This window comes from Sceloporus undulatus, chromosome 6, assembly GCF_019175285.1.
Source record: "Sceloporus undulatus isolate JIND9_A2432 ecotype Alabama chromosome 6, SceUnd_v1.1, whole genome shotgun sequence".
Classification (NCBI taxonomy): domain Eukaryota; kingdom Metazoa; phylum Chordata; class Lepidosauria; order Squamata; family Phrynosomatidae; genus Sceloporus; species Sceloporus undulatus.
Window position 1 is genome coordinate 84,419,299 of NC_056527.1, and position 25,253 is coordinate 84,444,551.

Consider the following 25,253-nt stretch of genomic DNA (forward strand, 5'->3'; position numbering starts at 1 on the left):
GGGCTAGACTCATACTATAATTTGATGCTCACATCAACCTTGGATCCTATCACCACCCAAGCACCCAACCTTAGATCATACCATCCGCCTCAACTTTGGATCCTACTTCCCCATAGTGCCTGGTGATGGTGGAACAATGCTGACACTGTCTTGGGAAACCTGAGGAATTGAATCAGCTTTTCTGACACCATCTTGGGAAAGGCAATGCTGGGAAAGGCTGATTTGATTCCTTCAATCTAAATTCTCTACCAGATTCTTCCCATTGTGAAGAGGAATAATCCATTCTGGAATGCCTAAGAGAGATACCTGTAGGTGCCACTTATCCATAGCTTAGAAATATTTCACTCTATTTTGTTTTCACTTCTGGTGGAGGTTTTTCTGGGTCATTTTGTGGTAAAAAAATTAACAGAAACAGCCAGGCCAGTTCATACTGCTTGGTTTCTATTATGTGATGTCCCATAAATGGAAACCAAGGCTTCCCTGTCCATCCATCCAACCCCAAACCTACCGCATCAAGGCTTTGCAATCGGAACCCATAGGCAGCTCCCCGTTTGCTACTGTTCAGGTAATTTCCAAAAGCAAGGACAATCTATGGAGAAACAGACAGGAGAGCTAAATAAATTGTACACAACTGGAACTGTCTGGTGAGATCTATATAATCGATCTGTTGGAGACTCAGAGGGAATGATGTGGAAGATGTGGAAAAGGTGTGAAGGTAATTCCTCTTATCTCGTATGAATGGCTTACAAAATGGGAAAGATTTAAGCCACATGACAATGAGGTATTTTTTAAAACAGACATGACTGAAAATCTAGAGGAATAATTAAAAATAATCTTGTTAATTTCTGCCCTCATAGATCATTCTGAGATTAAAAGCAAGTTCATGATGAGATCTGGCCCCAGCCTTCTGATAGTCATTGCAGTCATAACTCTCTTTGCATCTCGAGGAACAACAAAAGACAAACCAAGACTATACTGAGCTTAATTAGGCATTTGTTATCACTTAATAATGATAAGCAGTAGGATGGACAATTTTGAAGACAAAGCAGGTGTCCTTAAGGTCCTGGTGATGACAGTTGGACTAGCTGCCTTCTTCTCCACTAATTCTTATTCCTTGGCTCAACAGGCTAGAATCAATACCACATCATCTGAAGTGGTTTATTGAAAGCCATAGATGAGGCCCTGCACAATGAGGTAATTAGATAAATCCACCTGGCTTTAAAGGGGGATTGGACAAATCCACTGAGGATAAGGCTATCAGTGGCTACTAGCCATGATGCTCATGAACTAATACCAGAAATGACCATATCTGTGAATATCGATTGTTGGGGAACAATAGTAGAAAAATGCTACTGCCTATGTGCACTTTTTATAGTCTTCCCAGGGATACCTGGCTGGCTACTATGAGAAACAGAGTGCTGTCTTTGATCTGGTCCAGCAGATCTTGTGTCCTTATAGTACTGCGTTTTCCAAACTGCGCACCAAAGCAGAGCAGTGCAAGAAATCAATCAATGAATCAAAAAAAGCAAAGGCTCCTGGCCCAGAAAGAGGAGGCACTTGGCTGAGGATGAATAAAACTGCTATTTTCTCTGCATTAGATTTGGTTCACTCATTCACTCTCACCTTAAACAGAAAGAGCAGAACAGCATTCCCCAAGTGGGTTTTCTTGCTCAGTGTTCACAGATCTCTTTTCAGGGTTCCACTTCTAATCTGGGGTAAATTGCAGACCAGTGACTCATGCAGGAACATATGGTGTCAATTCTTGTGAGGGCAGGTATTTTTTTATTATTCCATGTTCTAAACATCAGGCCTTTCTGGTTGAGGATGAAGTGGCCCATTGGTTCTGTTTTTTGGAGTGTGGGAGATGTGTTTCAATGATCAAAACCTGGGGATGCTACTGATTTAATGTTTTGGACTTCAACTCATACTCTGGGTGCCAAAAAAGCTGTTCCCCCCAACTTCAACCTAAATAACTTTGGGTATCAATCCTGATTTTTAAGGAACCTCACCTCCAGAATCTGGCGCAGTCTGGTAGAAGCCTTGACTGACATTGAAGCAGCGATGACAGCGTTCAGTTGCTGCAGATAGAAAAGCCAAATGAGAAATAATCAGATCTCCTGCTTTGTCTGGTGTCTTTTTGCTTCCAGACCCATGTCCACCCCATCCAATGCACCTGTTGACACTGACACTAAATTTGGTAACATTTATTTCAAAATTTGAATTCTGATAAAAGTTCTGACTGCAAGTCTTCAATTAATTTTTTTGGTGTAATGGAGTCAATATCAGATATTGAGACTGAGTAGCATAGGGGAAGAAGCCAATGGCCAAACATTAGATCAGGAGTGGGAAATGTGTGGCCCTCTGGATGTTGTTGTCCAAAGGAGGGAACTCTACTACACTCTGAGGAAGTGTTTTCCACTGTCAAACAGCTCTTACTGTCAGGAAATTCTTCCTAATGTTGAAGTGGAATCTCTTTTCCTGTAGTTCCCTATTACTTCTTTCAATAACTTTTAATTTCTACTTTTCTTCTGTCAAGAAACTTCATTTTTTAATAATCAAATTAAGAATCTATATTTGTATAAACAAACAGCATACATATAATGCTTCCAGTTCTTGGGGATCCTAATCAGTCCTGCTAGGAGCAAGGAAACATAAAAATAATTTCTAGCCTTGCCATTCATGATACCACAAATGCCATTGCAAAAGCAAATGGTGGGTCCCTTTGCCTTCTTTTCTATCTTGCTTTTAACACATTTCTGTGTTTCTCTACCAATACCCTGTGGAACAGTAGGCAGAATGCCACACAGAGACTTGGCAATACTTAAAGATGTCTTAGAAATTAGCATAGGCTGACTGGAAGGTAGTTGTCCACTAGTGTTAGCATAAATGTATCTCAACAACGGTACTGAGGTGGGTTCCCAATTCAGTGCATGCATGTATATGCACACACACACACACACACACAGTAAGCTCATCCTCCACAACGGAGCATCAGGAATGGGTTAAGAATGGTTGCAGACTTTTAAGGATATTGCAACTGCTGAAATCCAAAAATTCTCCCTACTGAGAAAGGTCACACCTGTTCTGGAATTGTTGTGTAATTTTTTTAAAAAAAAGAACTGCTTTTTGCTTCTATAATTTTTGATGTCACATGTGTCTATTTTCCTAACTTCTCAGCAATGTGGAATGGCTAGGTGTCCTTTGCTGCATCCACCTCTACACCTGAAATCTTGGCCATCAGCTAAAACTAAGTGATTCCCAAGCTCTGGTTCTCCAGGTGTTTTGGACTTCAACTCCCAGAAGCCCCAGGCAATTGGACTAACAGTCAGGAATTCTGGATTGACCAAGCTGAGCTTTCTACTAGCACACCCACCCACGCCCTACATATCTCCATACCCTAGGTTCATATATGGTTGCCTACTTCTGTCTCTTACCGGCAGGAGGAGCTGTACAGTGTCTCCAAAGTTGCCTAGGAAGGTCATGATGTTCATGCGCTCAGCTAGTCGGGGGATCTTGCTGAACTTGATCATGAACTGGTCCTCATCTGACAGCTCATCCAGTGGACGCTGCTCCTTCTCATACCTGCGGATTGCTGTGAGCTCATATTCCGTGGGGATGAAGCGCATCAGTAACTCCAGAAAATCAAGGCTGAGGGATTGTAGGTCGTACCTGAATGAGAGCAATGCAGTCCAGAGAAGTAATCAGTTGTTCGGGAAAGGATTGCAGGGCTTTCTTAATTGTTTTCCTATGTATCTTTTTATAGTTAGTTCGACACTGTTTTAATGTGAACTTTTGGTATATTTTTAACTATATGCACCTTTACTGTAATTCTCTCTATTTTATAAGCCACCATGAGTCCTAGTTTGCAGGGAAAAGATGTGTATAAATAAAGGGATGGATGGATATACTATAAAATGAATATCATAAGGTGACACCAGCATTCCTTTTCCCTGTGCCATAAAGAGGAAACTAATGCCAGCTTTTGATTTCCTAACAGTGTCTAAAATAATATATCAAAGGCTATTTATGGTGCTGCAATTAATCATTTTATCAAAACGAAAATTAAATCTTAGGTTCAAGTGAAGGGCCAAGAAATAAGCTGATCTGTGCTTGTGTTCTCAGACCAGCCATTGATGACCAAATTTGAGTCCAGCTCTTCTGTTGGTCAAACATGGAGAGGGACCATAGCTTTGTGGCAAAACACATGATTTGCACACAGAAGGTCCTGGCCTCTCTTCTTAAAAAAGATCTCCAAAAAAAGGCCTGGGAGAGATCTTGCTTAAGGCCATGGAGAGGCAGTTCTCAGCTAGATACACTGAAGATTGGAGTATAAAATAGTTGGATTATCTTCAGAGTTTTTTCACCAAGAATGGCCATCTGGCAGAGCTGGAGTCATAATGACATGAGCTCCATCCTGAAATGAGTGGAGATTTTTTGACCCTCCAGATGTTTTGTGTAAGTTTGACCTCCTCAGCCCACCATGCTGGCGAATTCTGTTGATGAAAAAAAAAATCCTTCAGAGTCTGTTACTCACGTCTGGATGGCCTTGCAGATGCCATCGATGGTAAGGCCCCCTTTACGGAGTGTGATGGCCAGGTTCTTTGCTCGGTTACATTCAATCAGCGTCACCTTACTGGGGGCTTTCTGGGACGCCTTCACCTTTATAGCACTGAGCTCTCGGGTTTGGCCTTGTGCTCTTGTTTTGAACTGTTCCTCAAAGTCATTCATGTCCAGCTCCTGTGACAAGAAAAAGTCATAAATTATTACACTGAGTTGGCAGGCAAGTGGAATGAAAAGAGGAAGGACAAAAGAGCCCAGACCTACCTGAAGGACCTTCTCATCATTAAGTTCATTGAAGACTGTCCCGTTGATCTGGTTTGGCTTCAAGGCAACCCAGTTGAAGATAGGCATGCGGAATTTGGTCTGTATTGGCTTTTTGATCTTAATAGCTGTGGAAAAGTAGAAAAGTTTGTGATAACTTGTATTTATCACACCCATTGTAAATGAGAGACTCCACTTTTCCCCCAGCTTACCTACAGTGAAGGACCCTCTTACAGATTTGAGCACAGAGAACTGAACACAGAGGGGAAGAAATCCACAGCTGTGATCAATCTGGTAGTGGCTAGGACTTTGGCTGCCTAACAAATATGGGTATTAATATCTAGCCCTTAAAAACCTTCACCCTTTGGACCCAGTAGAATGGCTGAATTGGTCCTGGACCACATCTAAGAAAATCTGGATTCAAATGTACATTCAGACATGCAAATACCAGAAAGGCCTCATTCACACTTGGCACAAACTGCTGTGAAACTAAAATTGGATGATATCCTCCCTTTCATGCAGCTCTGACTGAAAGCAGAGTATAAACTAAGTAAGCATATAAAGATTTAAGATATTGTCTATTCAAGGTGTACAACCTACGCAGGCTTAAAACAGGTACAGCCCCTGAAAATAACTTTAACTGGCCAATCACATCCCACAAAGGCTTCTGTAGACAGAACTGGTCACTACTTTCCTTTCCTCCAATCACTGGGGGGCAGGGAAGCTATCCTCCACGTCTTGGAGAGGAAGGATCTTATGCAGCCCCATGCACCTAGAAGTTATCCATCCCTGGTTCTGTCATGAACAGATTTAGTAGATTTAAATCACTGGTTAAAATTCATGTGATGAAATCAACTTTCTCTTTTTCCCCTTTTTTTGGTATGCCAAATGTAGGAATGATGCACAGTGATTAAACACTTGAAATTAAATCTGTGCCTGGAATCCTGAGCCAGCCATATGAAGGATTCACCATACATCTAACTCAGCCCAAAAATCAGGAAGAAATACATGGCAGAGATAGCCATAAATTGTAAAGGTGATTATTATATTTAATAATTTCTTACTATATGTGTGTGTGTGTGTGTGTGTGTGTGTGTGTGTGTCTTAAAATTTTATATGTTCAGTTTTGTAAACCACAAATTGCTGTATAATCATATGATTGATGTTGGAAATATATGTATATACTTTGTTGTTATTGTGGTATTGTTTTATGCAAAGGCCATTGGCCAAAATCAATAAAATTTGACTGACATATAACTAACTCACCTGAACCAACAGTGATTCCTGGTATATTCACCCCCTCAGCCATGGGGGGAGGGAGAGGGGGAGGAGGAGGAGCTGGACCATTCACTGATGGGAGGGGTGGCGGCGGCGGTGGCGGTGGCTGGGTTGTAGTAGTAGCTGTAGGAAGCGGTGGGGCAGGTGGAGGCTCAAAGACCACAGGAAGGGGTGGTGCTGGGGGAGGAAGAGGAGCAAGAGAGCCTTCTTCTCGAGACGTTTGGGCAATCATAGAACTGTTATCCTGAGTGAAGGGCAGGGGAGGTGGCGGTGGAATTTCTGGAGCAGGTGAAGGAACAGGCGACGCAGATGGTGAAGGAACATCTGAAACAAATAAAAGCAGAGAGATGATTGTCTCCTCATTCTACATGAGTGGGGAATTAAACAACAACAACAACAACCAAACAAACCTCCAGCTTGAGCTTCCCAGTAAAGATGTAGAAACAATCAGATCACAATTAATAGAACTTTCTAGAATATTAAATCTGAGTGGCCCTGTGTTGTATAAAGAAATATATTTATAATGATCAGAGACTTCTCATAATGTGCCATGAATGCAGAGTACCAAACATGAACTTTTAAGACTACAGCTCCAAGAATCCCCCCTTTTCAAAGCTTGACTTCAAGGACACAAACCACAAGGACAGCCAAGTGATATCACAGATATTCATGGACTGTTTCATTTCACACTATAGACTGAGACTTGCATATCTAAATTCTATCAGATTAAAATATAAAATAAAACTTCACTCTATTATTTAAGTGGGAAAGTCTCCTGACTCCCTCAGTTTACCCCCAATACACCTAGTTCAGTACTGAGAATTATTTCCATAAGGAGGAGTATTATAAATATGAACACCCCACTGCAGATGTGACAGAATCCAGCAGAAGCTGGATTCACTGTGACTGCTCAGATTGCCAACCTGTGCCACAAAAACAAGGGTCTATCTCCTTTTTTTCCCCATGGGACACCATACCTGTGCTGGTTGATGATGGAGCTTCAATAGTAATAGTGGTGGCTGCTGTAGTTTCCACAATGACTGGGATGACCTCAATGCTTGTAATGGCATCTCCATCAGGTCTGCGCAGGATCCGGATCAACCCCTTGTCTTCTAATTCCTCAAGTTTGCGTTCCAAACCAGAGGGCAATGGAGGTTCTCCATCCCTTTGAGATGGCTGCATTTGGAACACAGGGGGATCCTTTGGACTGTTTACGTTTCTGGCTTGTTCCTCTGTGTTCTGAGAGATAGGAATGGGGAGAGAAAGATTAGAAAATCATTCGACCTTAATGGAAAACCTTAAGAATTTTGACCATTTTTGGGTTCCAGATACCTTGCATTTCTTCCCAAATGCGGGCCAGAATAGTTCAGTAATTTTTTCACTTTTTACTGGTTAGCATTCTCTAACTCTTCTAGCATTCTCTGGCTAGCCATGCTGGCTAGGGGAAGCTAGGAACTGTAACTCAAAAAGCAGAATTTCCAAGTTCTATGTTCCTCCTTTTAAAGAACACAACTATTTTACACAGAGTGGATCTAATACCAGCTAATCAGTGATATGAATTCCACCTTCACACAGTTTTTCAAGCAAAGAACCAACAGAGAAACATAGAATAGTCACCTTAGTACCAAACTTTATCAATTTGAATTCCTTCCTTTTATACCCAATCAGCTTCCCCTGCCACCAGGGATGAAAGTGTCAGTTAACAGCTACGTTTGTCAATTCCCCCCCAGCAAAAGATTAAAATTTCTCACACCTCTCCACTTTTGGTCCTAATAAAACCTTACAACAGAGATTCTTGTCTCCAGTCCCTTCCAGCATTACTAGCTCTTTCACCATTTCACTTTTCTACTTTACTTCTCTGTTCTTTATCCCTTGTGGGCTTCCTGGAGGCATCTGATTGGCACTGTTGGAAACAGGATACTGGACTGGATCAGTCTTTGATTTGATCCAACAGGACTCTTCTAACGTTCTAATCAACAGCTCCTACAGTCTCTTCCACTAGTTCTGCCTCACCTGCTCATCACTTGTGGTTCTTGCCCTCAAAGCCTCCAGCTCACGGCGTGATTGGCACAGTTGTTTCTCTAGCTCAGCAACCTTGGCCAAAGACTCGTTTTCGGCATCCTGGAGCTTTGCTGTGAGCTGTGAAAAAGAGCATTATTTTGATCAAAGCTGGCCTGAGACATTTTGCTGCACCCCACCCCAATTCCATGTATGAAAGCTAACCAGACTGGAAGCTAAAATTTAATTCAATCCTGTTGATAAAGCAGCATACTACACACACTTGAGAACAGTAGAGTAACTTAGGGGGCATAGAATAGGCCTTGTTGCACATGCTCTTCTATCCATTCCATATCCCTTAGCATTTTCCTCACTCTGCTTAAGAAGAGAGCAGGCCCTGAATTTCATGAAGGCCAAAACAAAAAAGAAATCAAAGTGGGATGACCAGATTTGAAAAGGAGCAAGAATGAGAAGTTATACCTGGTGAAACAAGTAAGTGGGCTCTGTGCAAGTGGAATGCGTGCATGAGACACAGATGTCATGAAACCCTATTCTCCTTCTTGTGAGTTACTGAGATGCAAGGACCTTATTCCCCAGCTAAATCTACTGAGACAGTGCTCCCCAATTCAATTTAGGTGAACACAGTGTCCCCAAAGACCCCAAAGTGGGTGCCTAGGACAACCTCCACACCTGTCCAACTTCTTCTTGCAGATCCTCCACATGCTCCAGAACGGCGTTTTTGGTTTCTGTGTCTTCTAACAGGGCACCCACATCAAATATGTTGTCCAGGTAGGCTTGGATCTGCACCTGCAGCTTATCACTCTCTGTATAGCGCAGCTTCTGATGAGTTAAAAAATATAATCAGGATTAAAAGAAGGGCCTGGGCTTGTTCTGGTAAGCACCCCAGGAGAACTACCAACTTTGGCTACACTGGTTGGAATGTAGCAGAGAACTTCTGCAAATGCACCTTTAAGGAGTGCAAGGGAGGGAAAGGAAATGATTGCCCAGAACATATTTATTCTTCAGAAAATAGATTAATAGATATTTATGTTTAAGTGGTACTTGAAACTTATGTATCTATTGTACTCCCTGAAAGTGGTATTGTTGGGGAAGGGACAACATATATGGAAACTGAACTGGCAAAACCACCTCTGAGGATTCCTTGCCTAAGGAAATCCTATGAAACTCATGGGGTAATCATAAGTCAACAGGCGACTTGAAAGCACAAATACATACAATCCAGTCATAAATTCTCTGAAAGAAGAAAGCAATTTTATTTCATACACAAACACACACACATATCCTGAAGACAATCCTGAGATGAAACTTTAGGCTGAGAGGCAATGACAGTCCTGTATTCATCCAAAGAGATTAATAAATGAGCAGGGATTTAAATCTCAAGCATGCAGATTTAAGGTGCAGTGGGTTCAAAATTCCTCAGCCAGATTGCTGATGGGCAGATTAAAGGGAACAAATAATTCCATTTTGAAACAGCTAAATCCTGGTTATGACCTATAAAGCCCTATAGAGCTTGAGCCCAGACTATCTCAAAGACAGTATCTTCCAATATGAGCCCAGACAAATTTTAAGACCCTCTGGGAAGGACTTTCTCTTGGTCCCACCACCACAACAGGCATTTTTGGCAAGGACAAAGGACAGAGTCTTTTTTGGTAGCTACTCCCAGACTATGGATGCAGTGGCTCAAGTGGTTATGATGCTGACTCTGTTGATTGCAAGATTGGCAGGTTGGCAGTTTGAGGCCCAGGTGCTGTATGATAGGCTGAGCTCCATTCACTAGTCCCAGCTTCTGCCAACCTAGCAGTTCGAAAGCATCCAAATGCAAGTAGATAAATAGGTACAACTTCTAAGTGGGAAGGTAACAGTGTTTGTTGCAGTCATGCTGGCCACCTGACCACCAGAGCAGTCCTCTTCAGCTTAGAAGCAGAGATGAAAACCGCCCCCTACAGTTGTTTATGACTAGACCTTCCTGCCAAGGGACTACCTTTACCTTTACTCCCAGACTATGGAATTCCCTCCCATGGAAAAATAAGTTGCTCCCTTCTATGCTCCCTTTCTGTTGTCAGGAAAAGTCCTTACTATATATTCAGACCTTTTGAGTGTTAACTGTCACAGAAGGACTTTTAAATGGGGCGAGTTGTATTTGTAATTTTATTTGTAATTTTAATAGTTGTCATTATTGATATTTAGCTGCCTTTTAAAATGCTTTTAAATTAATATTTTTGATTGATTGTTATACACACACACACACATTTAAGGCCTCCATTGTTTTTAATTGTATTTTGCTTTAACAGAAATTGTGAGCCACCTTGGGTCCCATATTGAGAAAGAGGTGGGATGTAATTTAAAGCAAACAAATAATAAATGAATACAAACAGACTGCAGAAATTACACACCAGGTGGGTCTCTGAATCATCTGCTACCTGTCAGTACTATTGCAGGAGAGGAGGACCAACAATATCCTCTCCTGCCTCTCCAGATCACCTGGTGGAGGCATTTCACAGGTCTTCATACCTATAACTGTGTATTTTGGGTTGTTTCCCACTGCATGGTACTGTTTTAAGACTAGCTGGAACTAATTATTTGGAATGTAACCTTTTCTCTCAATTATTATCTATTGAATTAATGGGCATCCTGACTAAATTAGTGATGCTGAAGCTGGCTTCAAATTTTCCTAAAACGCCATATGAATATAATCACAAAACCGTATTAAAAATTCCATTTAAAATAGTTTGTTTTATATGTCCTAGAAGTATGATTCTCCCCATCTCTCTCCCTCTCTCACAAACATTCCAGAACCACCACTATCAGTGTCTAGAAATTAATATTTTCCTCAGAATAATTTGTAGCCAAATAAATAAATATCCTATAAGTCACTTGGTATAAATGTACTTGACATAAATCCAGCAGCAATTACATCTACAATCAATGTTGTCATAAGTGGACAAAGCAGGGCAGTGTGCCATACTGTCATATTTTTGGAGAGCCTCAATCCAACCAATTTCTTTTCAAGAAATAACTCTGATTTTAGATTTAACTGCTGCTGTATTTGTGATAAGTGCCCATTTTGACTTGTACAATATTCATTTATTCAATTACAGTAGTTTAACCCAAGCTAAAGCTTTTCATAGATCTAAAAAAAAAATTTAATCTAGAAAACATACAAAGAAGAATAACCAAAATGATCAGGATCACACTAACTCTCATGTGAGGAAAAATCACGATGATTGGAGCAATTTGGCTTAGGAAAACGGTGAATAAAGAAGAACATAATAGAAGTGTGTAAAAGTATGCACAGTGTGGGGAAAGTAGATAGAGACAGATTTTTCTCTTTTCCTTCTCATATCAAAAGCTGAGGCAAAATAAAACAGAATCGAGAAATAAATGTCTTTGGAATAGTTTTGCTCAGTGATGTCTGTACTGTACAGAAACATCTTAAATAGACTTCCCTCTCTCTATAAATATTTAAGTTCAAATGTTTCTTATTCTTTGAAAAAACTTCTGAAGCATGTACACAGCAGATAAAATTAACAATGAATATGATTAAAGTTTGTTAACAAAACAGAAACCAACTATGTTAAATCAGTAGATTTGGGACTGTATATTTCTGGTGAAGGGGTTGGGAAATCAGTTCTCAGAAGATTTAGGATGGCAAATTCCTGAGGGAGGTGGTAAGAAATATGATCCAGACTTTTCTGAAAGAGCCTCTTCATTAGACGTTACATGTATATCATCTTAGAATTGATAAGCACTTTGCAAATAAAAATGCTACAGAAATGAAGATTAATTAAAATAACATCAACTGAAGATGGACATACACTCTTCCCCCATTGCACCTGTTCTTCCTTCTCACCTCTAAATATTCATCCAGTCCCAACTGTGTGAACTCATATTGCAAGAAGACACGGAAATTCATGTTCTCCACAGAATGAACCACAATGTTGATGAACTGCATGCAAGCTACCTGGATGGGAAGAGAACAGATGATGAGAAAAGACAAATAAAAGGCATATTACCTTAGGAGATTTAAGTACATCTTTCAACAATTTTTTTTACCAGGTTTTGGGGTGTTGGGACTAACTTAGCATACATTACTTTTAGCATTATTTCATTGTCTGCTTCCCATTCACTATCTGGCTGTATACACACATACTAGAAATATATACACACATATGCACAAATATCAGTGTGCAGTACTAAGTAGTTACAAGTGACAAATTACTTTTAATTAATTCCTTTTTGCAAATACTAAGGCACAGCAAAGTTATTACATTAAAACTGGAGGACAGGAGATAAATTAACTAAGGGGAAAAGAAAACCTAACATGCCCCGACTGCTGCTGGAGTGGAAAAGGCAGTTGCATGGCAGCCAATTTTATCTTGTTTTTTCTTGTTCATGGACCAGGGATCACTAGAATGACCAAGTGTGGGCAAGGAAACACATCTATGTCTTCCTTCTCCAGCCCTTGAATTACCATGAAATCTATGTTGCAATCTTCATTTCGGAAATATTCCATCAGCTTCTCAAAGCGGTTTTTCTCACCACAGACCTATAAGGAAAGAAAGAGATGCCGTCAGAGGACATGGCACCAAGGGTTTATCTAGACATGGATGGGTACAAGGTTTTGGCCCTGTTACTGATGTATCTTTAAACTGTTTCATGTTTCAACAATATTTTGTATCATTGTTAGAAATTCTGAGTGTTACTCCTTGGGAAATAGGCAGCATGTAGATCCAATCAGTCAACCAATCAACCAACCAACCAACCACATATGGTGCCTGGAATGTCACATGGACTCTGACAGCCAAACCTAACTAAGAACTTTGGCAGGTATCTTACTATATGCCACAGTGACAATTCATCAGAAAATGGAGCTCCTGACCTTTTGTGCTTTGGTCACCAGAAAAGCTCAGCAGTGATCTAGCAGCAGTGGATATCACCAGGGCCTAAAGCAGAGGTTGACAACCATGGCTCTCTAGATGTTCTTGGACTATACCACCCATTATCCCTCACATGCTTAAGGCTGATAGGAATTGTAGACCAAAAATATTGGGGAGGCCACAGTTGTCCATTTGTAGCTCAGAGTCAGAGGATGATGAAGGGATGGGTAAAGACATGAAACATTGTTTTTAGGGCCTCTGCCCACCACCACCCAGACCCACACACACTAAATTTGCTGACAAAAAGGGTGAACTGTCTGTTCTGGAAGCCACCAGGATCAGCAATCAACCTTTTTTAAATATATTGCAGAAGGAGGGGGCTGGACTGTTTAAACTTAAAAAAACAAAACACCTCATTTTTCAAAGGCAGAAGTAGACATCTGGCTGTTTTGGGTTTTATTTTCTTTCTTTTTGGCAGTCTGTGCTGCCCTAGGAGGGTCCGGGGGTATTAGTCTAGCCCCAAACCTACCAAGACCACACAGCCCTGGTAAAAACTCTCTTGATTCTGTCCTGGCGATGGAGTCTGATGAAGCAGGCATGGAAAGCACCCAAACTGTCATTGGGCTATCCTGTACTTGCTTTTCTGTTTCATGGTTTACCAGCTGGCCAGCCTGACTACTCGCCAGCTCATGTGTCTGCCAAGTTAATACTGTGTTTCACCTCCTCCAGGCTGCCAGCCTCAACGTTGTCTTCAAAAATGGCCATGACTTCCTAAAGGAACAGCAGTTTTATCAGTCAGAGCGCTGAGAACTCTAAGAGATTATTTTCCCCATCATATCATTACAGAGATACTCAAGTTCCCCTGAGAGAGCAGAACTGGAAGCTACACTTGTTTAAAACCACATTTTTTATATGCAAGGGAAGCTTGTCCTTTCATACCAGTAACAGTTGATTGCCTTGCTGAAGGAAGAAACAAATGCATTTTTAGTGCATAGTTGTGTACCACTGTTTTTGATTTTTACAATTTAAAAATAATTTTAGTGTCAGTCACCTTGGCCAGTAGACTGGAATATCACAATCGAAATGTATCAGAATAATAATGTCTCCAGACCATTACTTAAACTATTTGCCTGTCTGCTATGCTATAGCAATCCACACGTTTAATCACAGAGTCACCCCACCTGGTATATCCTTTAATGTGAAACAGTTAATAGTCATGAATTGACTCTTGTCAACTACTTTAGCTAACATCTGATTTTCAAATGTGGGAAGAATGTCAAGAGAAGTTGGAAAGGATGGAGGCATAACTACATATGAAATACCTACTATCGTGTGAAGTTCAGTTATATATTTGGAGAACCTATACTTAACATGTGCAAAGTTCTACAGCAGGAGTCTTGATGTTTTTTGTTTGGTACATACACACATTTCTACAAAAGGCAATGAAGGCATGTCTGAGTGCTCCAATGAGCATATGCCAATGAGTGTGATATTACATAGCACGGCTTATGTATACATGTCTCTTCTCTGGTCCAAGACCTTGCTATTACTCCTCTGATTACAACTGCTTCAGGCAGTGTGGTCTTGCCTATGATGGATACCTGATCTAGGGAGGAGAAATGAATTGGAGTGGGGGTGGATGGGAGGCTTTTCCCCTGGGGATGGCTGCTCCTGTTTTGCCCAGTTCCCACCTGTGACTTTAAAACCTCAGTGCGATTAACATTGCAACCAAGATACAATTACAGCCTTACAAGAGTTTGCTACCAGTGCAAGCAGCCTGCTTGGCAGCTTAAATGCCCAAAAGCACACTATGTGTAAGCAACTGGCAACATTTCACAAACACACTGGTAATAAAACGAATAGGTAATAAATGCCCCTGACTGCTTCCCAGGGATGATTTTTATTGTCCTTATGTATGTTTACTATCTACCATTTAATTGGATTGTTCCAGTTTTACTTCACTGCTTTTTATTGTCATAAACTACTTGTATGGGGCAACTGTAGATGAAAACGTGGCATGGGATTTTAAAAAATATAGTACCAGAGCAGTGAACTGGAGACTTGGGAGTAAGGGTGATGAAAAAGATGAACAGCAGGGAACACTGTGTCCTGATGTGAGCTAAAGCTCTGCCTATCTAAGCAAGTCTTCTGTGAATGTTTCTGCATCAGAAGCATTTTATGTTGTTGTTGTTTTTAAATATTGCTGTGCTATATATCTGGGCCTGGATGTTATTTGTTTGCACTGCATTGTTTTCCATGGGATATACATTTGAATGTGCTCACCTAACCTTGTTCAGGTACTAGCCATTAAAAATGAAATTATGCTAGAGCTGAAGCTAGAGACAGCTTGAAAAAATGGGAACAATATTCATATGGGAGGCTGGGCTACAAGGTGTTTTCAGAGGCGGGCAGTATCTAGGGCAGGCTGCCACTGCTGTGCATGGGAGTAAGATGGGAGCAAAAACCAAAGGTTCAGCTGAGACAATTTTTGCTTTAAAAGATTTCACCTACTATATTTTTTTAAAGCAGAGCTTTGAAGAAACCTGTTAACAATGTCCAAGTTTGGAAGACAACTGGGAAATCATGAATACCTGCCAATCAGGTATTAGTCTTTTCCAGCTTTGTCTTTCTGGTCTGAAAGGTGGGATTGCCCCATCTAGGATCTGTTCATCAATCAAAAGGAGAGAACTGGTCAAAATGCACCTCAATAAGGTACATGTGTAAAACAGATTAATGCTTGTTGAGGGATTTTGCTCCACCTCTAACAACATCAACTCTGTTAATCTCTAACAAGTCAAAATAGTTTGATAGATAGATAGATAGGTAGATAGATAGATCTTTACACCCCCCCCCTTTTTTCTGGCATAGTTGAAGTAGGATTTCTGATATGGATTAATGGGGGAAGAAGTATGAATCACAAAGGAAATACAGGTATATCAACATCTGCAAACAGAACTTATGCTAAGGATTCTTCTCCCCTCCCTTCCACTGGCCTATTTGCTCAACCGTGTTAGGAATGAGATCAAGTTTTCCCTTCCTATATGGTGCTTGGGATTCCATTTCCTCGCTCTTCAAGGCTTTAGCACAAACAGCCTGCTCCTTGGACAAATTTTATCCCTGGAAGCCTATGTAACCTAAGCAGTCCCTTTGTCAGCTCCCCCTGTGTCAGTTTACAGACAACTGTATAAAGACTAAAGGCCCAGGTTTCTCTTCTATCCCTACTCATTCACCTGGTACATCTCATTTCTAATGGTTTTCCAATGTCCTGGGTATTACCAGGGTATTACCAATGAGTTAAGCAGTGGGCGAACTATGCACCAGTGGTGAACCTCCTTTAAAAGTGAGTCCTGCTTTCAAAAGATGTTTATCTACATGGAAAAAAGGGTTAAATTTTCCCTTTGCTCTGATTTGCTTAAATATCACCCTCCCTCAGCTGGTATCATTTAGCAAAGAACAAAAACAACCCAAAAAAACAACAACCCCAAAACCCTGAATGTCAAAGACAAGTCAGATTTCATATCATGCTTAGTTTAGTCCTAAAGAAGCAGCAGGTGCTTTCATTCTTTCTATTCACACATGCACATAATCACACACAAATACTGCATTATAAGGAGAGGATTGGATCACTCGAATTTGCTTCTGTTTCCACTTCTAAGAGCTATTTAAAACTATGTAAAAAAAACACCACACTCCATATTTAGGCAAAGATATGAAAGCCTTGAAAATCTCAGCATTCACTCTTCACCAAAAAGCATGTTCTTAGGCATTCAAATTCACAGGGAGATGGACTAGAAAATGTACATAAAGTAGCAGCAGATTCAAATTCACAGGGAGACAGACTAGAAAATGTACATAAAGTAGCAGCAGATACAACCCAGAGTAGTGGCTGCTTCCATCTTAGAGCAGGACTTTGGAGCAGACAGCTAAGGCCCCATTCAGAATTATCAACAGGACCCTCAACCACAGCAGAGTTAGCTTACACTTGTTTTCAAATTAAGTGAACTAATACATGTAATTGGCTAAGAGTGGGCTTCCTGTGAAACCATTAAGTCCTGAGTGCATCTGTACTACACAGCTACAACAGTCTGATACTATTTTAACTGACACAGCTTCATCCCAATGGAATATTGGTATTTGTAGGTTGATGTTTCTCTGCTTGACAGCTTTCTGTCTTAGAATTGTCTGCTACACAGCTCAAGGATTCCCTTGAAACACAGTAGAGGTTCCACAGGACGAAGCCATGCACATTTAAATGATATCAAACTGCTGTAACTTTTAGTATACATTTTAGTGTAGGCATGTTCTTAAATTAGCTTATTGTACTAATGTTTTGGCTCACAATACCGTTCAGTTATTTAACTTACTTTTAGCTTGCTACACGTTAGTTTTGCACTAAGTTTGGTGAAAGATTGCTCTAGTTAGAACCAGCACCAAAGAAAGCAGATGAAGTTCACAAACCTCTTTGAAGTTGTCAAAGGCCGCCAGAATGATGTCATGCCCACCTCGGACCAAGCAAACAGCAGCCAACAGCTCAAGGACAAGGGCTTTGGTCCTGTAATGGTGGTAACAGAGATGTTAAGAACCTGTCTATCTTCAGAAGAGAATTCTGCCCATTCCCTTCCCAAACTCTTTGGAGCTGCAGCAATAGCTGCTATAAGCTTGTAGGATGAGCTCCCACAATGTCTTTTCAGAAATCATAGGAGAATGGTAGCAGGACGTAGGGATGCTCAAAGGTTTTGTTAGCTCCAATTTTGAAGCAAATCAAAGTTGATCCACCCCCTGTAAGTAAGTGTACCAATTAAAACACAACTATCCTTTGGATTTTGCAACTCTCCATATTTTGCAGCTTAGAAAGCAAATCAATATATATATATTAAAATGTGTAACACAGAAATACCTATTTGTGAGAAAATATGTTAGAAATTGGGGGAAGAAATACTTTTTTGGACTATAATTTCCAGACTCTTTCAACTGGAATGACACTGAGCCATTCTGAGAGTTGTAGTCCCAAAAACTCCACATCTTTGCCAAGCACTGTAAATTTTTCTATTTAACTAAGGATTTAAATAGTTTGCATGGAATAATTTAAAAAGAGATCCCAGATTGATGTATAAATGGAATAAAACAGTTGAGCAAACATGTCTGAAACTGAAATGGAGTGGAAACAGACTGAACTATCCATCCTTAATAGTGAACAAACACAGAAGAGGAAGTCAGAATTCTTACCTGGGGTTCTTATTGTTGAGGCTTAGTGTGATTTCATTGACACAGGCGGGGTGGTTCATTACAAGGCTGAAGCCAGACTAATGGGAGGAGCAGAGAGGATGTTAACAGAGCAAATAAACACACAAATATGAGGAGGCATGTTGATCAAAGGATTGTTTACCTATTTGTTACTTATCTATACTGCCTTTCCTTCGGTGAGCATAATGGCTCTCCTCTTTCTCACTCCATCCTCAGAGCAACCCTGAGAAAGATGGACCAGCCCAAAGTAACCCAGTTTCATGGAGATGAGAACTAGTTTAATGAGGACTAGAATCCAAATCTCCCAGGTTTTTTTCCAGCATCCTAACTACTACACATTGCACTTGTTCTGAAGCAGAGGCTATGACACATAGAGATGACTGGGGCCAGCAAGCCAAGTCTGTGGCCACTCACAACCCAGCAGTTCAGACAAACCACATGAAGGCAAGAAGTCTCACACATGATATCCTCCACAAACTGATATGCAGAGGTAAACAAGCAGGTTCTGCTTAGCTTTCATGTCTAATGGTCAGCAATAAACCTGTCCTTCATGAATTTGTCCAATGGGGTAGACAGTCTGATACTCATAAAATACCATCATCTCATTACCCATAAGGGCTAGGTCTGATAGGATCTGGAGTTCAACAGAATCTGGAAAAGTACCATCCTATCTACTCCGTGATCCTAAACAACTGCAAACCACTTGAAGTTCTACTGACATGAAAGTATCAGGATTTGCTTGAGAGAATAAATTAGTATTCATGCACATATAGCAGTGTATCCAGTTTAGCATCTCAAAGAGACCATTTCCAGCCTTACTCCTTCTGGAAGCCAGCCTACAATTAGAATTAAAAACTGACTCAAGAAAAGATGTGGTCAGCTTTCAACATGTGAACCTTGGAATGTTTTCATCTTGATTTTTTAAGGCAATTTACATCATAATCTCAGTCTCCTATCCCTTAAAATCCCCTCATTACAAAATTGGAAGTTCTGTACAGAACAAGTAATTGGGAAAATATATGTGTAGGCTATTTACATACAAAAGATATCAAATTCCATTACAGCCTTCCCCAATCTGATGCTTTCTAGACTGGCTAGAAATTAGAGGGACTACAATCAGAGCTTGGACAAGTTATTTTTTGGACTACTACTCCAAGGGTACCCTGGACAGTATGGTCACTGGTTCTTTTTCAAGCTCTCAGTCTAACACATCTGAAGGACATCAGCTGGAGGAAGGAGAGGACTTTGCTTGATGCCTTGCACATCCGTTGCCTGTTGGAACGATAATGTTCTGACTTAGCCAAATCCAGCTTCATTGGTTCAGGGAGAACAGGCAAGAATGACCAAGCTCTGCTTCTTTGTCAGCCCCACTTTGAGATGCCAGGGATTGATGTTCTTATAGGCATCCCCCACCCTGCTAATCCACATGGACTACTTTACACACCATTCTTGAATCACAAAGTTTTTAGTACTATATGCCTTTCAGAATCCCCACCTGAGCATGTTTCATTAGGGCCCTTCACCCCATTTTCCATACATACACACCCCATATTCCCATGGTTGCCACTAGTTACCTGATAATTCATGATGGCACGGAGGCACATGATGCAAACATGAACATCATCCTTCTGGCTGACAATGCGCGAATTCCGCAATGCTTTCCTACTGTGTGCCGGATTGAGTCTGAGGTAGAAATAAATTTGGAAGGGAAAGTACAAGTGAATGAGAAAGGATACTACACAACACAACAGCAAGGGCACGAAGAGCCATAAACTGGGGGCAGTAGGGAGGGTTAGGCTGGGCAGCAGAACTGCAATATAATATCTCTTGCCCTCTAAGTCATCTGCTGAAGACTGTCTGGAAGAACTGTCACCAGTGAAATGTTCCTGTCCTGTTCTTGGAGCACCACTACCCCCAAAATCTTAGCAAAGAGAAGGAAAACTCAGCAGGCTATGGAAAGTAGGTTCCAGAAAATGCTTAAAGTATTACTGAAGAGTTGTACTTCTTGAAAAGCCAATAACAAGGCTGTGCACACAGCCAAATATAGGATGTGGCTATTTGTACTGAATACGGAACTTGCTCTTCAGATCCTGAACATCTGAGCTTTTCATTTACAGCAATAGAAAAAGTTTCTAGACATCATGATCTGAATAAAGAAACTGAAACACACATAGGCCATTTAAACTGAACACTTAATAGCTAGAGGGTGAGCATGTTTGGGGCCTTCTTAACTCAACTTAGCCAAGTCTCTGCCCTCAGTGGCACTACATTCCCTTTCCCCTGTCTCTGCACATCAATTCCTTGTGTTTGACACACACACACACAAAGAAACCTGCAGCAAAAAAACCAAACAAACCACACACATACACACAGAAATAGTGCCAAAACATGATTATGCAACTCAAATAAATAAAAAGCATGCAAATATCTGCAAATATCCCAGATTTACAATTTTTTTCCAGTTACAGAACTCTTTTCAGATCATATAACCTGGTTTTTATTTGGTTTTTAAAATGTATTGATTAATTTATTTATTTCACAGTGCAAATTTTCAGACCTCACTGCTTTAAGGGCTCCTAATGTTCTGTATCTGGCTAATGAACACAAAAGCTCAAGAAGGTGGGGGAGCATGCTCTCGCCTCGCCAAGCCTGACATGCCCTCTGGTTGCATTCACAGGGGACATTTCTGGTGAAGTGTGGGGAGGAGAGGCTCACCGGGGTGAGTAGGAGTTGACAGGTGGCCTGGGCTTACAGTCCTGCTCGCTCCCGGGGGTGCTGGAGGAGGGGATGCTTGGGTGGACTTGTTGAAAGAATGTTTGGATCTGCTGATTCAAATGGCAACACCTGAAGGAGGTGGAGGATTGCAACCCTGCAGGATAGGAGGGAAAAATAGGATGCTTCAGGTGGATGCTTCCCCACCCCTCCATCCCTCAACCATGGGGAGAAATTGGCTATTTGGGAACCACAAGAGGAAAAGTTTACCTTAAAAAAACCCTAAACCATCTTGAAAGCATTTCAGCAGCCTTTGGTCAAATTCAGCAAAGAACTGTGGCTCTTCACTGCTACCTTCCCACAAAATATTGTTCCCTATGCTCCATTCCTCAGTGAGGATCTCTGCATGACTTCTGATGACAGATACTTTTTCCACTGTGGATTATCTGATGCTAACCCAACAGAATTTTTTTGCTCACTGGGTAATAGGGCAGATCTTTGTGCATTCACCCAAGATAAGCTCCATGTCATTCAAGACATTAAAACCATAGAATGGCTTCCCTTGCCACAAGGGCTGATTTAGCCTCACGTGGAAACAGAACTTGGGATGTTAAAGAAGAATGTATAATGATATGCTGATGTATATGATATGCATAAGGATATAAATAATATAATGATACACATACCTGAGCAGCAGTGGTAGGATGATGCTCTAGGAGCCAGAGCATCATCCTATCATTGCTCAGTTATGTGGACTTCAGCATTTCATTAGATTTATTCTTCTTAAAAAGAACTTTACAAGCTTTAATGAAGGGCATTCATTATCTACTGCCAGCAAATTGAGCTCTGAGCCCCAGGGCTCCACCCTTCCAACCTTTTGAGAAAAACAGTGCCCATTTGGTTTTAATCTTTTTTGTACAAGTAGAACAAAATGGGCTCGACTTCCACAGACACAAATGAAATTACTTTCATATCGACAAAACATGGAAGGCACCCTCAGTGCCCTGACTATGCTGGCTAAAGTTAAGACCAGATGTTGACCAATGTCTATGTTTATTATTTGCCTCCCAGATAGACTTAGAGAGAAAGAGGGAGAAGGAGTAAGTGAGGGAGGGAGAGAGAGAGAGGAAGAGTGCCTGCTTTTCAAAATGTCATGGCTTAGTACAACATATTATGGCTCAGTGTCCATTAAAACAATTCTTTCTGTCTCCCCTTTGATCTGATGAGCCTAAACTACAAGTCCCATTTGTAATATTGCTCCTCTTTCCCACCCATACCCAGAGGGGCACAGGCTGGGTACCTACCGTTAGGAGTTGTCCCAGAGAAAGCGTGCAAAAAAAGTGTGGGGTTAGAATAAAGAGAAAGACAAAGTGACAGCAGAGACAGTACAATGGAAGAGTAAGAACAGAAAAACAGAACCTTTCACTTGTCAGAAAGAAAATAAGCAGGAAACATGAATAAGACCCAAGTGTTCAAAGCTATATAGGGGAGAGGAGGGAGTGATGTCTGGACAGTTTGCTTTGGAAGCAGTCATAGATGAGGAGTATGTAAAACACGACTGACTGGCTAGCGTAGAGGTTCTTAGACCCTGCTGTATTAAGGGTATTTTTAAATTGTTTTGTTGGATTTGTAGACCACCTGACTGGCTGATGTACATTATCTCAAGATCAGACAACTGCTGCATGGGAGGATGCTTGAAAGGCTTCCAGAAATCCAGTCCCTACCTGGTAGATCTATATGCACAACAAGGCATATAAAATCTACCCCCTAGCAGGTAAATGTATATGCATGCCAGGGAGGAAGCCATGCATGCAAGCCAGGAGTTTCCTTCCATGTAGCTGTTTGCTTTACTATAGAGGCACAACACTTTTCATTTTAAAACATTAAGCTGGGAAACACATGGAATGGAATCTTGCAACTTCAGCAATCAGCTAAAGTGCTCCAGGAGAGCTCACAGTTTAATATACATAGGGGAAACGTGTGACCTTCCACATGATGTTGGGCTGCACCTCTCATCTTCCATCTCCACTAGCTATGGTGTGTAAGCTTCATAGGCACTGCCGTCCAGCAGCATCTGGAGGATTCCATGGTCCTCATCTCTCATTATTAAGCTAGTCTGAACTAATCTAAAGACAATAAATACTGTACATAAAACAGCAATTAATGAGCTTTTTCACATGTTCTATCCCTAATAAACTCCTTACTTAAATAGAAGCAGCAAAAGTTTTTTTCCCTTAAATCTGGAGCTGTTAGATGAGAGATATATTATGGTTAGATGTATATTTACAACTACACATACTCTTGGTAAGGTAAGTGAAATTGAAGAAGTCTTTTTGCTTACGCAACTAACTTCCACCTAAACAGTTAGTTCACCTGAAATAACCCTTGTTCATTTAATTTTGTATTATTTGAGGTGCAGGGTGAAGAATGGAGGGATGGACAGTGTCAGATGAACATGAATTAAAATGGCTTCCCATCTTCATCTTTATTTTGTAACAGAGGTTACTCTTCCACAGCTTTGCTTTGGTAAAAACAAAGTAAGATGGCTTTTGAGATTCTAGATTTTCTCTGATTTGTACGGGTCATGTGCCTAAAATACTGAGATATTTAGTTTAACTCACTAAAAGTGTGCATGCATAGCATGTGAGGTGAAATAAAAACATGGCATTGCCTTGTCTTCTGGTCCATATGTTGCATTCCATTATTAGGGAAAGGGACCAGGAAATGCTGCTTAGTGTTCATTTGGTTACCTGACAGTGAAGTGCCTCGTTTTGGTGGAGCCCTGCGTGGGGGAGCTGTTTCTGCTGAGGTCTTCCATAGATCTGTCCAGGGGTTTTCCCTTGTCGGACCCAGGGCTCCCATTGTCAGTGCTGTCCATATCATACCTGGAGCCACACACATAAAAAGAGTTAAGCTGTGAAATTCACTGCCACAAGATGCAGTGATCACTGTCAACCTGGGACAGTTTTAAGAGGGCATTGCATATGTTCATGGAGATTAGGCTAATCAAGGGTTATTACTTGGGACAGCTATATGTCAACTCCAGTATCCATGACAGTGTGCTTTTGTGTTTCAGTCACTAAGTAACACAAGGGGGAGGGTGAAAATGCACCCATTTACTTCTTATAGGCTTCTCATGGGCAACTGCTTGCACATTGTGAGAACAAGATAGTGAACTAGATAGGCCTTTGATTGATCCAGCAAGGCTTTTCTTATTTTCTTATGCTAGATGTGCATCAAAGGATGGATGTGAAGGATCTGTCAAGAGAGCAGCAGTGGAACTAAGGGAGAAGTGGGGCTACCACTATAAGCATGGCCACACTGCAGATTTAAGCCACTTAAAACTGATTTAGCTGCGACACACCCTTCAAAAAGCAGCATTCAAACACATGGCTCATGCCCAGTTTTGTCTCCACCAGAAAGACAAGAAGGTTGCTCTCCAAGGTACTGATGTAGTCTTACTACTTTCTATTCAAATAATGTGCCTTTCCTTCTTTAGATGCTCTTGCAAATAATGTTTTACTTCTCATGGTTATGCAGAAAAGTTTGATGACATGCAACCAGAGAAAGTGTGTAGGTAATGTTTGCTTGCTTGTTCTCATGGCCAGCAGAAGCAGAATATTTTATACAAATTAAACAAGTATAATTGCTTAATTTGAACAGAATGTTTCTTCCCTATGGTATCACCATCAGGAAGAAATTAATAGGAAGAGAGCCCGGCTTAAACTCTGAGCACTTTGCAGAAAATCAGTCACTCATTTCACTGTGGGTCAGCCATAAATCCCTTTAAGATCTCTTGTCCCCTAGGGTTCTTCCAGATGGAAGTTTTCTTGAACTTCCAATCAAAAAGCAGCACACGTGCATTTAACTGGTAGCTCTAGGATCACACGGTCTGGATGTTAGTCCATCTATCTCTCAGTATCTGCTTTTTTTTAAAGAAAAAAAGATGGAAAAAGCTGTAGGAAAGCATGAGCTGCTTACAAATAAAAGATAACAATGTCTGCTCCCACTGTTATCTGTATTTGGTAGGGTGATTGCACAAATAAAAGCCTCGACTGGAAGCATCCTGGGACTGGACTAAATGGAATCATTTTCAAACCAGGAATGACTCCTCAATAAAGTTATCAGAGAATGAAAGGGCACAGATAGGGAGCTCCCCCTTCAGCTAAATGCAACATTCCCCCAAGGCACAACCTATGAGGGGATGCACATTAGTGAAGAAGCAGGGCCAAAACTATGTAAGACTAGTCCTTCCCTCTCTCTCTCTCTCCCTCTGCCACCCCCCTTTCTCTCTGGCATCCT

General features: G+C 41.0%; 1 protein-coding gene across 6 annotated transcripts in view; it reads right to left on the bottom strand.

Moving 5' to 3' along the window:
* The window catches only part of FMNL1 (formin like 1), a 103,346-nt gene that overhangs the window by 11,191 nt on the left and 66,902 nt on the right, over nucleotides 1-25,253 (bottom strand). For 2 of the 6 annotated variants that reach the window (XM_042476543.1, XM_042476544.1), the window contains exons 6-21: nucleotides 23,702-23,836; nucleotides 20,955-21,083; nucleotides 19,814-19,922; nucleotides 18,222-18,298; nucleotides 17,454-17,547; nucleotides 12,590-12,664; nucleotides 11,969-12,079; nucleotides 8,788-8,937; nucleotides 8,113-8,238; nucleotides 7,077-7,338; nucleotides 6,088-6,423; nucleotides 4,825-4,949; nucleotides 4,535-4,737; nucleotides 3,435-3,669; nucleotides 2,010-2,078; nucleotides 509-589 (exon numbers count right to left, since the gene is read on the bottom strand). In XM_042476543.1, the coding sequence (XP_042332477.1) occupies nucleotides 509-589; nucleotides 2,010-2,078; nucleotides 3,435-3,669; nucleotides 4,535-4,737; nucleotides 4,825-4,949; nucleotides 6,088-6,423; nucleotides 7,077-7,338; nucleotides 8,113-8,238; nucleotides 8,788-8,937; nucleotides 11,969-12,079; nucleotides 12,590-12,664; nucleotides 17,454-17,547; nucleotides 18,222-18,298; nucleotides 19,814-19,922; nucleotides 20,955-21,083; nucleotides 23,702-23,836 (2,317 nt within the window). The remainder of the gene's footprint in view (nucleotides 1-508; nucleotides 590-2,009; nucleotides 2,079-3,434; nucleotides 3,670-4,534; nucleotides 4,738-4,824; nucleotides 4,950-6,087; nucleotides 6,424-7,076; nucleotides 7,339-8,112; nucleotides 8,239-8,787; nucleotides 8,938-11,968; nucleotides 12,080-12,589; nucleotides 12,665-17,453; nucleotides 17,548-18,221; nucleotides 18,299-19,813; nucleotides 19,923-20,954; nucleotides 21,084-23,701; nucleotides 23,837-25,253) is intronic. The other 4 variants (XM_042476546.1, XM_042476549.1, XM_042476547.1 and 1 more) reach the window with 3 other exon arrangements.